This window comes from Rhinolophus sinicus, chromosome 2 (genome assembly GCF_057876585.1).
Source record: "Rhinolophus sinicus isolate RSI-liver-muscle chromosome 2, RSI-T2T, whole genome shotgun sequence".
In the NCBI taxonomy this organism is placed as follows: Eukaryota; Metazoa; Chordata; class Mammalia; order Chiroptera; family Rhinolophidae; genus Rhinolophus; species Rhinolophus sinicus.
In genome coordinates, this window is record NC_142502.1 from 8,462,497 (window position 1) to 8,478,342 (window position 15,846).

The 15,846-nt window shown below is 40.1% G+C and overlaps 1 protein-coding gene across 1 annotated transcript in view; it reads right to left on the reverse strand.

Annotated features, from left to right (window-relative positions):
- SNX9 (sorting nexin 9) overlaps window positions 1-15,846 on the reverse strand; it is an 89,952-nt gene that overhangs the window by 39,507 nt on the left and 34,599 nt on the right. The window contains exon 5 of the mRNA XM_019749328.3: window positions 1,215-1,380. Within this exon, the coding sequence (XP_019604887.2) occupies window positions 1,215-1,380 (166 nt within the window). The remainder of the gene's footprint in view (window positions 1-1,214; window positions 1,381-15,846) is intronic.

Consider the following 15,846-nt stretch of genomic DNA (forward strand, 5'->3'; position numbering starts at 1 on the left):
GAAAAACACAGGCTGTGGGGTGAAGGAGAAAGAGAAAGAAAACATGAGGGACAGGAAGTGATTAACCAGCATCAGGAGCCTAACATAACAAAAGTCGGTGTCGGGAGAGGAGCTGCCAGCTTTCCTCCTTTCTTCCTCTTCCCACTGTCTGTACCTGTCTCCACCTCTGCTCTGAGGTGTCCTTTTGCTAGTAGGCAGGACATTGCCCTGCGATATCTGCCCTAAGAGTGCCACCACGAGAGACAAATGCCAAAACAAAAAATAAAATAAAGTATTAGAAGGACCTGGGCCAAGTTTTCTGGGGCCGCGCCAAGTTACTCTAGAATGAGATGTCAACAGTCTGTCTCCACGTCGCTGCCTAGCCCCCGACCCCTGGGCCTGCCAACAGCCCAGCTGCTGTCTGCACGGGGAGCTTGGAACCAGCACCTGTGCCTTCTATGGTTCCCGCATGCCAGTTCCTTGGCACTCAGCACGCGCAGTTCCTGGCACGATATGCTCACTCAGGGATCATAAAAAACCCTGCGTAGATTTTTATCTTTTTATTTAATTTCAGGACAGAAATACCCGTTCTTAATTCCTGAATTGTTTCCCCTTCGATCAATTCCTTTTCTCCCTCAGTATTTCCATTAACAGCCTGGGAGTCAAACAGACAGTTGAGAAAAAGATGAAACAGATGAGTCAGAGATCATAAACTGGCAGGTGATGAAGCGTTTTCGATCTGTATACACACTTTTATGGCCCAAGGCTTAAAAACAAATGTGTGCTAGTTGCTAAGATTTTAAAGTGGGACGATGACATAAAACAATCGCGATTTCCCGTCTCTCAGGGACTGTGGCGGTGCAGGCACAGCAGCGCAGTGTCCCTGCAGCGCTTCCATCGGCTGGAGAGGGCGGCCCCTTCCGTCTGCACCGCCCCACCGGCCACTCTGCTCTTTGGCTTTATGAACCTGGCCCCAGCAAGTATCTGCGTTTGTGACTCCTGGACAGGTAACTGTGACTGGACCAAAGATTATAATTAACAACGACCTACATCTGAATCCAGAAAAAGAGATTTGCTATTAGTGAATAGGAGCAGTTCCTTTGATTAAAATCTATTTTTATTAGGTTGGTGCAAAAGTCATTGCGGTTTTTGCAATTATTTTTAACCTTTTAAACCGCAATGACTTTTGTACCCACCTCATAACTGGCCCATCACCAGCTGGCCCTCTTCCTCACCTGGTCCTTGGTAGGCCTGGGGATGGCCAAAGGCAGTGTCCCAGTTATTGGAAGTGTTTCTTTGGGCTGCAGCCCCCTCTGGCTTGGCTCCCCAGCCATCCGTGCTGTCCCAGTTTCCAGATTTGGAGGCACTCCAGGCTGACCAGGGGTCACTGCCACTGCTGACCTGTCGTTAGGGGTAAAAAAAGAGAAAGAACATTTGTGATTTCTAGAAAGCATTACTCAATTCAGTCGCAATCACATAACAATAGAATACAATAGGGGTGCTGAAAGAAACAGAAATTTAAAACAATTTTAAATTTGAATAAAATTTTTAAACATGTAGGAAAGCACAAAAAGCAGCATCAGCCTGATTTTACTGACGTTAACATTTTCCCATATTTGCTTAGGAACTTTACAACCAGTAACACAGAAAGTGTAAGACTCAGCTGCCCCACTCCTCTTTCTTCTTCCTTCCCCCAAGTAAACTTTCTTTTGAACATGTACTCATTCCTGCGTATGTTTTTGTACTTCCATTGCATATGTGCACAGTCATAAATCATTTTTATATTTTTAAAACTGAACTAAACATTATACTGTATGTACTTCTTTGCAAGTTGTCTTTTTCTCCACTTCACATTGTTTTTGAGATACATGCTAATAATGAGAATCTGTTTTATTCACTTTAACTGGTTTATAGCAATAGATTGTATTTTTAAGTAGGTTTTTATTTGAAATAATTCCGTTTTAAAAATTCAAACAGAATAAAAAGGACGTGCAATTTAAAGATATGCCTACCACCTTAAGATGCTAGTCATTCTTTCAAAAACAACTACAAGTGCCAAATACTTTGTACACACTTCCACATCCCATGCACTGAGATCCTTTGTTTTTAATGTAAGTAAGCCCAAATTGTACTTTCTGCTCTGTACTTTTGGTTTGTTTGTTTGTTTTCACTTCAGAGCCTGAAACATTCTCCAAGGTACCTCAGCGCATATGGACGCCATCTTTCTTTTACATGGCTCCAGAGTTCTGCTGTATTTACTCCCATAATTTAACCAGCATATGGTGATGCTCATTTATCTTGTTTTCAGCATTTTGCTGCTGTAAATTATGCTGCAACAATGCACATTCTTGTACGTCCTTTCCCCACGTGTCCAATAGATCTATGTGAAATTCCTGAAGAAAAAGTGCTGGGCTAATGAGACTGCATTTAGAACTGCTGGATTTTGTCAAACTGCTGTCCAAAGAGACTGTACATTCCTACACCCCTAATTGACATGCCAAGGAATTTTGTCTTGCACAAAAGGGGGCGATCATACTCCAAAACTATTTTTAAAATATTGTTCTCCCATTATTCCTTTGAGTAATTTTATAGTTTAATTATTAACACCGTAAATAAAGTTTGGAACGAGTAACTCACGACACCCAATCTCAAGGAGCGCTGCAGCAGGAGCACCTGCTACAGCCCACCTCCCACCCTTGCTGTTCCCACCCGAGGCAACCACGGGTTTCTGTCTCCTTGATTTTAAAATTTTAAATCTTCAATCTGTGTGGAATTTACTTTGGTATAAGAAACAATATAGGAGTCCAGCTTAACTTGTTTCTTGTAGCCAGTCTGTTGTCCTTACACCATTTAACGAATAATTCATCTTTCCGCTGCTGATTTGAAATGTCACCTTTATCACATACTGGACGTGGGCCTATTTCTAGACTCCACTGTGTCCTAGGAATCTATCTGTATTAGCAGCAAGTTACTGTGGAGCCCAGTGGACAGAACACCATTAGTATTTTAGCACGACATCTTTTATCGGTTTATTTTTACACATGAACGTTAGCATCGGGTTAATGTTTTAAAACTAAAACAATCTGAACTTAGGCATTAGGATGTCAAATTGAAAAAATGTGTTGCTTTTTATTTGAATCATCTTAAATTTACAGACAAATTCAGGGAAAACAAACAGTGTTGTTTTTTTGTTTTTAAACAATTTCAATGTTGAATCTGTTTATCCAAGAACATGGAATAGCAAATTTCCCCTTCCTTGAGTTTTCTTTCTCACATGAAAAAAAGATTGGTGTTAGTAGAGAGAGAGAGAGAGAGAAAGAGAGAGAGAGAGAGAGAGAGAGAGAGAGAGAGAGAGAGAGAGAGAGAGAGAGGAGAGAGAGGAATTACCCAAAATGCCTAAGACACCTCTCTGACGTTTTACAATCCTCTAGTGCTTGCTTGTTTTTACTGTTCGCTAACTGACAGATGGGGTGCATAACTGCCTGCCATATTTTCAAGAAGCATCAAAAACAGAATATGTGTTTTACCTGTGGAAGTATGGTTTCATTCTAACATCTCTTATTACCCTCAAGGAAAAAGAAATAAAGTTACTAGTGATTTTGCTCTAAATAAAATATTAACAGCAGAAACATTTCATCCATATGACTGAATTTCTCGAATATGTGATTTACAAGGTGATACTTTCAAGCCACTCCAGTGAATACGGGAAATGAAGGCAGTCCTACTGAGAGTCTGACAATCACATCTCATTTAAGAGAATCCCTTCCTTCCAGTTTTCTTTGAGGGAGTTTTATTCATATGTATATATATTTATTCATATGCTGCGCCTTCCAAACTCTAAACTATGAGGTTTTGGTTTTAGAATAAAAATTTCAAAAAGTACAAAAACTTTGTGCAGTAAGATGACAGTAAGTAGAGACATTCACTTGTCTCGTATTTCCACAAATGGTGGTAAGCTGAGGGCACAGCTGGGAGAAGAGTTTCCTTCCAGGTCAGGCTGCCTCGGGTGGAATTCTGGCTCTGCTTTCTAGTTGGGTAACCTCAGGCCAGACTCAGAGTCAGAAAGACTGATAGAAGCTAAACGAAGTAACCTGCAAAGGAAGAGAAAGGTTATGAACTAGACCAATAGAAGAGTGAAAGTTCAGCACTGCCATGGCAGTAAGATTGTTCAGTGTTGTTAGCAAACTGGCAAAGAAAGATTTTCATCAATATTGAGGGGGAAAAGGTCAAATGTGAACTATTCATAGCAAGTGCCCTAAAAAAATTAAAACTTAGGACAGAAACATGATAGCTCTCTTTAAAACTCTGTTTACAAACTGCTCACAATATTGCTATATGATTTGGTTATGTATATGATCTCAGCTCCCTATCTAGGTTATTAAATCCTCACAGGCAAACCCAGTAATTGTTTGCTTCTCTCTCTGTCTTTGCTCTTTTTCCTAGAACAATCCTTCTGTCTTGTTTCAACCTGACTCGGCTGATGAATCTTTCCAAACCTGACCACGGGAAGTCTCGTCTCCAGCTTCTCTCACTGACTTCTTTTCTCATGACCTCTCACTGACCCCCAGAGCCCCTCCTCTAACACCAGCACCCAATAATCAGCTCCCACAGTCTGTCACTTCTGTCTCTGTGAATCCACCCTGCCCGTACTTTGAACCTGACTCCTTTGCTTTCAAGTCCCAATAACCCTTGTGCCCCTTACTGGTCACACGATGAAGCATCCATTCTGTTCCTTTGCTAAGCTTTCGAACTCTGAGGTACCTCTCCTCTTTCTTCCAGCTTTCACCTCCTCCTTTCTACTCAGCAATGTCTTCATCCTCTCCTTTGCCCGCCCTTTATGGTACCAATCCCTCCGGACTCATCAACCACATGTAACTACAAACCCTTCGCTAGCTCTCACTGACCATGCAATCAAGTGCAAGCTCCTTCGTCCCTCAGTCAAGGTCCTTACATTTCCTTCTATGACATCCCATCCTTACTCGCCACTAACCCTCGCTCTGCTTCGACCTTGTTTCACAGACTTTCCTACATCTTTGCCTTTGCACATGCTGCTCTCTCCAGCTGCACACAGAGCCTTCTGCCTCATCTCCTGAAATGTGCTCAAAGTCCTTCCCACTAAGGGCGCTGGTCGCACAGGCTACCAGATGACAGCATCACATCCTTCCATCCCCCAAAGTTAGTCTTCTGTTAGAATAATTTGCATATCAGGAGGTCACTCCCACTAGTAAGTCAAGGGCATTGGCTTGACTTAATTTAAAAAAACATTTCGCTCAAAATTCTCAACATGTCTTACATAAAGTGCAAAGACTGAAAATTTCTGTGGTTAAATATGATGTTCTTGATCATTTGTATGAAATTCATATTCTTTGTCAGACATCTAACCTTTATGACATTATCATTATTTCACAGAGGGAACTCAGGTTTTCCTTATACTAACTTGAGTCTTTTCTAGAAAAACAACCTGCCATGGTCAATGGAATAAGTGATTTTCAGCATATGACACTACCATCCTCTTGAAATAACAATGCCTTCCATGGGATAAAAGCAGAATCAGCATACTGGAGAAAAGTTGGAAGATACAGACAGGCACAGATGTACAGAGGGATGGACAGACGTGTGATAAAGCAAGAATAGTAAGATGTTAATAGTAAAATCTAGAAGGTGGGTATATGATTTTTCACTATGAAATTTATTTAACTTTTCAATGCTTGAAGTTTTAACAAAATGTTAGTAAATCCAACAAAATTTATATTCGCAATCATTCCATCTTCTGAACTCCATTAGGATACATGCAGGGGACATAGAGGGGCCGTGGCCACCAGGGTCAACAGTGATTCCCTGCTGCCTGTGATGATGGGGCCTGGCACATAGTAAGTGCTCAGTAAATTCAGTGTTTGTTCAATTAAAAGGCTCCCAAAGTACGTTTGTCAGGACCTCTATTAATAAATGCATTTTAAGCGGCCTTGTACTGAAACTGGCTGATCACAGCCCACTCTCTATTAGGTCCTCTGCCAATGTTTAGTTTCAAACTCAATTTTCAGTCCTTGTGCCAACTAACTTAAATGCTCCTTAATTTAAGGCCAGGAGCAATGTAATTCAGCACATTCGCAGGTCTGGCTCTATCCTATCCTCACATCCAAATGGAGAAATACATTTATTTGGCTTTTTATCATGAGACTTATTTAAACATATCCACTGGAAGGATTGTACTATAAGGTAAGTTTCTTCAGAAAGCGGATGAGCTTGAACCTGACTGTAGAACCAGGACGACCACAGAATGGAGTCAGAATGGCCGTGTGGGGGTGGGTAGCAGTGGGTGTTGCTGAGATGGTACCCGTGGGAAAGCTGTGTGTCTTACAAACGCACAATATGGGTAAAAGGGGACAAGGACAAGAACACTGGCCCGCAGAGTTTTAAATCCAGGGACCATTTGATCCAAGTACATTTTACAGGGGTACAGCAGTTAAGAATTTAGGCGCGAGAGCTGCCTGTCTCGGTCTGAATTCCAGCTTTAGCACTTACTGGCTGTGAACTTGGGCACTTTCCTCCATCGCTCTTAGTCTCCACACTTATAAAATGGGTACAACGACTTCTTCGTAGTGTGTTTGTAAGGAGTGAATGACATAATGAACATAGAGCACTTAACACAATACCTGGCACATAATAATCTTTCAGGAGCGGTTATCTTACTATACGGGGGCTCATCCAGAATATAAAGAAAAGAATGAAGACTGGCAGTTCTTTGAGTAAATCCCCATGAGTAGTACACCTATTAGTTTATGCTTTAGAGGAAAAGATCAAGCAGTTATATTTCCAAGTGTTTTCAATGCCAGATCACATTAATAGAGAAACTTTTGATTAAAGAAGTGATAACACCACCAAAGAAAACCAAAAAACAAACAAAAAAACTCCCACAACAATCCAATTTAAAAAAATGGCAGAGGACCTAAATAGACATTCTCCAAAGAGGACATACAGGTGGCCAATAGACATGAAAAGATGCTCAATGTCACTAATCATGAGAGAAATGCAAATTAAAACCACAATGAGTTTATCACCTCACCCCTGTCAGAATGGCATCATTAATAAGTCAATAAACAACAAGTGTTGGTGAGGCTTTGGAGAAAAGGGAACCCTCGTGCACTGTTGGTGTGATTGCAAATTGGTACAGACACTATGGAAAACAGTATGTAGGCTCCTCAAAAAATTAAAAATAGAACTACCTTATGACCCAGCGATTCTACTCCTGGGTATTTATCTGAAGAAATCCAAAACACTAATTTGAAAAGATATGTGCACCCCTATGTTCAATACAGCATCATGGACAATAGCCAAGGTATGGAAGCAACCCAAGTGCCCATCAATAGACGACTGGACAAAAAAGATGTGATACAAAAATACAATGGAATATTACTCAGCTATTAAAAAGAATGAAATCTTACCATTTGTGACAACATGGATGGACCTGGAGGGTCTCATGTTAAGTGAAATAAGTCAGACAGACAAATATCATATGATCTCACATGTGAAATCTAAAGAACAAAATAAACGAACAAACAAAACAGAAACAGAGGTAGATACAGAGAATTGATGGTTGCCAGAGGGGAGGGGGATTGGGAGAATGGGTGAAAAAGGGGAAGGGATTAAGAAGTACAAAATAGTCACGAGAGTGTACAGTATAGGCAACATAGTCAATAAAATTGTAGTAACTATCGGGCCATGGGGGCACTAGACTTATAAAGGGGGGGTTACTTCGTAAGTTATATAAATGTCTAATCACTATACTGTACACATGAAACTAATAATATTGAATGTCAACTGTAATTGAAAAAAATTAAAATTAAAAAAAGGTGATAATAAGCACTTAAAGATGTTTTCTAGTCTAGCTGAAGACCTGTTTCCTTCGGATACATAAGACAGGAAGAAGCAGAAATGCTTCATCTAACGTTCAACAGTAACTCCTAATTCTTGGGGCTCTTGGCACAAACATGCTGTGTGCTAACTGCTCACATCTTGGTTCTTCAAAGCGTGACGCCTAAGGTAACAAATTGGGCTACAATGACCTGCTTGAACAATCCTTTGTCCCTGATTTCTTTGCTTTCAATCCCCCAAACCCCCTTTATCCCTCAACTGTAGGCATTTGGTCACACAATAATCCATTCTGCTCTAAGTTTTCAAACGCTGAGATGTCTCTTCTCTACTTTCTTCCCGTTTTCCGTCCTCTCTTCTTTCTACTCAGCAATGTCTTCATCCTCTTCTTTTCCCTCCCTCTATGGTACCAACCCCTCCTGACTATCAACCATGTGTAATTACAAACTCTTCTTTACGCCTCACTGTCCATGGAAAAAATTTGTCAATCAAGTCTCCGCAAAAGTCTCTAAGACGTAAATCCCAATCCCCCTTCCAACTGCAAGTTGTCCTCATTCTATGTTACCAGGTCCCAGGGAGCGCTGGTAAGATACTTTACCTGAAACGTGACCTCACTGGGAAAAGTTACTTTTAAGGGTTTTAAACGTTTATTTCCACTTGCATTCAAGTGTGAATTTTACCTTATTTATGGAAGAAGGAGAAGGAGAAGATGAAGAAGGCGGTGACTGGCTGAGACTTTCAATACAACCAATCTGAGCCAAAATATCCACCTTAAAATAAAAAAGGTGCTCAGTGAATGGAGAGGGGGAAAAAGAATATGCCAAAGCTTTTAACTAAAAACAGCAAACTCATAGCAGTTCACCAGAAAATTCTAGCATGCCCCCCATTCACAAATTCCATGCAAAAAGCAAAGCCCCAACTGTGTAGTAGTGGGTTAAGTTCAATGCATTAGTATATATTCTAAAGACTGTTGTTGTCATAATACAGTACCACTGAAACACTAAAAATAATTATAGCAGCACATAAGGAATGGAACAAATACCACACAAGTCAGAAAGCCAATGAAAGAAACTCCAGAGAAAAAAACATAGCCAAGCTTTCACAAATGTTAAGATGCTGAACCTTTTGCTTTCACAGCCACCAGACAGTGACAGAATCCAGACAAACTGAGCAGAGCCACCCGGTCAATGCCAAACAACCAGAGAGCCACGGTGAGCCCTCCCCAGCCCTCTGCGAGCACAGAACAGCCTGGCCAGGCCAGGGGCTCGGACACACAGTCTCCTGGTGTGCACTCCCGAGGTGCAGGCTGGCTCGGGACGCAGCATCCTTGTGGGAACAGATAACTGATACACTCCATGAAGCCAACAGTGGCCAAACTGGCATCACGTTAAGAGGACAACTTTGGAGTCCAATATCCAGGCTTCAAATCCCAGGTCCACTCTATTAGGGAAGCCACTGTCATTATTTAATGTTTAGAGAGTGCTACGAGAATGCACTTTTTGGGTGCAACTCTCTTATGAAGTAAGTGGTGGTATTATTTCCATTTTTAGATGTAGACAAACTTAGTTTTGGAAATCAGTTAATACACAAAGGAGCAATTGGGATCCAGTTTATACTTCCACTTAAAACTAAAAACTACAAAATATTACGAAACTGCTTTCACATTGTTGGACATTAGGCAACGAAGGACCTGATTCTTGCCTGGAGACTTTCCTGGCCATGACTAGGGTGGGGAACCCACACAAAGTGGGCTCTGGGGCACGGGGCTGAGAGGGGACGTCTGACTGACTGAAGGACCGCTGGGCTCAGGCCCAGTACTGCCCAGCACACGCATGTGAGGACACTGCAATATGACAGGACTCCGTATGGGTCCCTCACACGGGGCTCTGCTCACCAGCCAGGACTGAAAACCTCATCATTCACAGGGCACTGGGTACAGGACTGAAAGAGTTACCCTCCATGGAGGAGCAAAAACGTCCTTAGACTAAGCGTTGCTCTTGTCCCACTTTAAAAAGCTTCAAAATAAGACCTGCAAGGATTAAAGTATTTCTAAGTAACTTAACTGCATGCCAGAACAAGGATCAAAAATATGGGAATACAAAAATATCCAGCATATAACAAGGTGAAAATCACAACGTCTGGCATCCAATAAAAAAATCACCAGGCATGAAAAGTAGCAGGAAAATATGACCCATAACAAGAGACAAATCAATTGAATCTGACCCAGTAATAATATAGCAGACTTGGAATAACATTATTGATGCAGGCAAGCAAGGATTATAAATTGGTGGTAAACCATTAGGCGAATGGTTAATAATGTTAAATTAATGTCTGACAGACGACTTTCTGATGATATAGAGAAAATGTAAGTCGACAATGGAGGCACAGGACTGTCCTCGACCTGAACCAAGGTCATGTGATCGATGGCAGGGTGACCAGATAATATGCCTCCTGATGTGATGCACCATGAATATACAATATCACTTATGATGTGTTCTTGCCAAAATGCTCAATTTGAATCCTCTGAGCCTTCTGGTACAACTTCCAAATTATATGAAGTACAGAGGATAGAGGAACAACATAAAACAATACAAAAAGGAACAACCAGGCAAATCCAGAAAACAGGAATTTTATAGGATAACTGGCTAAGTCAGAATTTAAAAAAAGCAAGGACTGTGCTGAAAATAATAACTTACAGGGACATAACCAGATCCAGGGCTTGGTCCTAGATTGGACACTAGCTTACAAACAAGTTGTAAAGGACATCCCTGGCGTCAGCTGGGAAAATTAAAATTGGTCTGGATATTATGTGAGATGAAAATATATTTACTGAAAAGGAAACGAAAGTATCATCAGCTTTTAAAAGGTCACAGCGTATATTACCACACGTCTCATCTGGGTATACACATGTACACCCACGTTCACACAGAGAAAACAAGACACATATCAGGGTGTAAACAGTAGTGGACGGCAGGAAATGGGATGCTGGTCCTTTGCTAGTCTGAATTCTAACGTTTTTCCAGTGCATATGTACTGCTTCTATAACAATAAAATGTTATTTAGAAATTCTTTTTAAAGAAAATAAAAACACTAGTCTGTAACTGTTGACCACAAAAATGACAGGTTCTGGTTTTGTTATATTTTGCTATTTTGTTGTATTTTGCTTCTTAGATGACATACTTGGGGGGCCTGGACCAGGAAGCATCAAACTCCTACTTCTGACAACAGGCATCAATGAAAATGCATTAAATAAGAGCTTGTTGGATAACAACGGTGAGATCTGACTCAATTCACTGGTTTTCTAGTAAGTAGACAAGACAAGGTCTAAGAAGAACAACTTTCACTGCACAGACCACGAGAATAACACCACGGGGACAGGCTGGGAGAAGACGATGAAATGGGCAATAGACGTCATTTATGTTATCTGTGTACACTGGAACTAAGTCAGACCTACATCTAAGTGACCTACATCTGAGAATTATGAAAAAGGTAACTTATATTTCATGAAGGTTGCTTTCTACCAAACCAGCAAACAGGAGTACAAAGGACCAGGAAGGCTCCAAGGACAGTGATGAGTGGTCACAGCTCCCATCGCCCACCTGGCTCCTGACAGAGGATGGCCAAAGTTCAACGTGGGTCAAGACAGATCAGTCCGCTTGTAAGTCCACCAGGTCGGAGGAGTCCCTAGTCATGGGCTCACTACCTTTGACATTATCATCTTGGGGGAGAGGCTCGAGAAGCATTCGAGGATCCGCCTCATCAGATAAGGAAATTCCTCCTATGCCTCAGTCTCACACTGTTACATCCTATGCGCTGTGTTGTCATCTAGCTTATCATGCCATGGCCTATCACACTACTGCGCCCTAATAAATGGGCTTTTGCTTGGAAGAAAGAAAGAATTTTGCCACTAGAAACTTCCAGGGGCATACAACAAAAATGAATAAAAAGCTTCTTGTTTTGTGAAGACTGTGGTTATTAGTAGCTGGGGTTTTTTTTTTTTTTTTTTTGGCAAGTCATCTGACCAAAGTCTTTATCTGACATTTCTCATTCATCGAACATTTAATAACCACGTGCCAATTGTGTTAGGAAGTGCAAATAGAAAGCAAATAATGTAATTCCTATACCCAAGAACGCTTCAATCAGTTTCTGACACAGACTTAACTCTTTTTCTCAAAAGGGCTTACAGGAGGTATAATATTCTCTTATGTAAAAAGCTTAACCATTTCAGCTCAAAATACAGAAGAACTGTAAAATTTCCTATTTTGTTCTTTATATTTGCTCAAAGGACATCATTTAATTCTACAGCTGAACTTCTATTGACTTCAGAAAACCACTAACAGACATATAAAACTTGTACATTCTTTTAAACATGAGGTTAGATCACCACACCATATTAAATCCATTGGTAGTCAGTTATATCAACACTACTAACTGGAAATTACCCCTCAAAATTTAAATGGCTTAACAAATCCTTTGTTAATTCACATTGTGGACCCACAGATGTCAATTCCAGGTATTTATTTTTCAAATTGAGAAAATCAAAAGAATAAAATTTGCCTTAGGAAATGGATAATACTTGTATTAGTCTAGAGAGTTTACCTCGTTAGCACAAAGTTTTAAAATAGGCAGTTCTACGTACCAAACAGGATGATGCCACAAATAGCAAAAGACCATTTGCTTCCAGCTAGATCTAATAAAAATCCATGCTAAAGGGCCTTTTATGGAAACTCTTCTGATGACGGGTTGTGCATATAACAGTGCTGACTAGCCCTTTAACATAGCAGTTTTAAGGTAAAAAAACAAAACGAACCTTTTGCCTTTCTTTCCTTTTAGGCAAAAACAAACAACACTAAAACCATCCTAAACAATAAACTTCACCCGCAAGTATTTTTGAAAGGTTCTCTAGATGCACAAAGTCATATAAGGCGAGGATCTGAAATCGACAAAGCGGGGAAAGTTGGTAATGCCAGCCTAATGCAGTTTTGAAGAAAAATGTCAACAAATCCTATAAACAGATGTCTACAACCTTCCTTACAAAGGCCTGTAACCAAGTACTAAAGGGATTCATTTGGGGTGGAGGGCAGTGGGGTAAGACCAAGAGCACCGTTTCAATAAAGGTTTTGTAAAGAGGAAACCTCAATAAGCAATTATGAGAGGACTATGGCATTACAGACCTTATTTGAGATGATGAAATAATAAGCACACTTAATACCTTTGTGAAGGTTTCTTTTGCTGATTTATTTTTAAATGGACTATAAAATATCTTCAAATGGCCCAAAATGATTTTTTGAGAAACGAGAAAGCAAAATATAGTTCTAACGTAAAAGTACTATTGCCTTCTTCATCCCTTAGCCATTAAAAATTCCTTCATAACAAATATTATTACAATGAAAATTTCTGCATAATAAAAAGATGCTATATTCCTAAGTAACCACTTAACTTAGACCATTCGTTTAATAACTAAACTGTTAAAACATAATTAACCAGCCCAGAGGATTTTTCTGGAAGAGAACTGAACGGTTTTGATGGGTCACACAGCAGATGGTAGGATGACGGGCTAGGGCCGGCTCCCGGTCCTGCAGCCACTGCTGAGGACACAAAGCTCTACACAGGGACTAAGGCTGACATCTGCAAATCTCACAACACTTTCCACTGTAAAATACCTTATCCTTCCACTGGCTTCGTATCAGAATGCCTATTGAATGCGCTTTTTCTCACACCAGGAATAAAGCATTTTAATTCTCTGCTAATTTGACGGCAGAATCTCAAAATGAGTATTTTCCTGTTTACCGGCTATTTGTACTTCTTTTCCAATGAAAAAATCTGTTCACACCCTTTGCCCATTTCTTCTCCTGAGTTATTCATCTTTTTTCTATAGATTTGCAACAGTTCTCTGTATATTAAAAGAATTAGTTATATTGGTGGCATGTTAGAAATATTTTTCCTAGTTTAATATTACTTTTTGACTTAAACATTATCAAGGCTTTCCTTAATGGCTGCTAGATATTGTATCGTGCTTAGAAACGCCTTCCATATTCCAAAATTATGAAAACAATTTTGTCTATATTCTCTCCACGTACTGAAAAAATAAAAGAGCATTATTATTTTCCGAATTAAACTGCTCCAACACATTTAAAGAATAATGAATTATATTCCTTTGACATTTATAATTCGAGTCTGTACCACAGCCAAGCGGCTGGATTGTTTTACAGAGAAGGGGTTCCCTCATATACCAGCAAAGGAAGGAAAGATGCTAATGGGTCGCTGTGATGAATGTATCAGTGTTATGTACCTCTTCCCCAGTTATTACACTTACCCCTGCGACTGCTCAGTGAGAAGCTAGAACCAAAGGTACCCCAAGCAATCTGAAACTAGGAGTTTTAAGAAAAACAAAAGGAAGTGCTATTTTACATATTAAGTCATAAATTTATGAACTAGTTACTCTGAAATGCAGTATAGATTAAAAATACAAAGGAAGGCTCAGATAAATGAAAAGTCCAGCAGGCTTGAAATGAGTTATTCAGGGAGATTTGCAGATGGGACATACTTGTAAAGGGCCTTATTTTTAAAAGACATGGTTTAAGAGAAAGATAGACTAGTCCGGATGTTGGATGACCAGCAGCTGAATTGTGGGGCTAACCCGCCTGTGTGGGAAGAAAGCCTAATTTAAAATAACTGGTGCTGAGAAGGGTAAACAGACAGTGGTTCAGAAGTCTGCAGTGCACTGAGCTGAAAGGATGGGGTGCGCCCTGCATGGCCTGATGGGGGAGAGGAGGCCTGGCTCCTCTGACACACCTGTCCCCAAAATAAAACTCCTCCATGAGAGAACACAAGGCCAGACCCATGAGAAAAAGCCCAAGAGGCATATCGCTGGAACACAAGCAGCATCTTACTGACACTCAGAAGTGAAAGAATGGGCAAACCTGATAGTAGAAAAATGTTTAAAAGCTGCCAATTAATAATGGCTGTCTGGTTTCTTATTTGTGACATCTTTCATGATATTTATAAAATGTAGCACAATTTTGGCCTATTTAAATTGCTCTCATAACCCAGATAACTGAGAGCATGGATGGCTGTTAAAAGTATTTTTACTTGATTTAAATTCAAATGCTCAAATTAATTAATTATGGTCATTCTTTCTGTATTTGTTACTTCCAGTTTCAGTTTACTTTTTCTTTTCATTCAAAGGCTCTAATTAGATTTAATGTTAGGTTGCATTAGTAAAATCCAACTCTTTAAAAATTGGTTATATTTTCTTCTAAATAACCTGGAAGAAAAAAAATTCAGATTTATACTATTCAGTTTATATTATTACACTTAAATACTGAGAAATCTACTTCCCAACAGAACAAGATTTGAGTCTGATTTTGAATTTGTGTTCATCAGCTCAAATGCTCCAGCCTATCCTGAGGTAATGGCTGATTAGGTCCCTGAATTAAAATAAAATGAACTATTTCTATCTTTTCTTTCCTTTACTTATTCTATGATAATCTCACTATAATTCCCTCTTATTAAAATGTTGTCTTTTACTTAATGCAAACACATTTCACTGATGTTTTTGTTTAACTGTGAATCTCCGCTGGGTTGACCTGGCTGCCAGGGGACACCTGGCAACATCTGGAGACAATTTTGGTTGGTACAACGGAGGAGGGTGCTATTGGCATCTAGTGCGTAGAGGCTGGGGATGCTGCTAAACGTCACAATAAGGAAGTATCAGGCCCAAAAGGTTAACAGCATTCAGGCTGAGAATCCCTGGGGAAACTTCAAGTGAGGTTTAAGTACTATTTCTTCCATTTCATCTTCAGTAATCTTTTTTTTTTTTTTTTAAGATTTTACTGGGGAAGGGGAACAGGACTTTATTGGGGAACAGTGTGTACTTCCAGGCCTTTTTTCCAAGTCAAGTTGTTGTCCTTTCAATCTTAGTTGTGGAGGGTGCTGTTCAGCTTCAAGTTGTTGTCCTTTCAGTCTTACTTGTGGAGGGCGCAGCTCAGCTCCAGG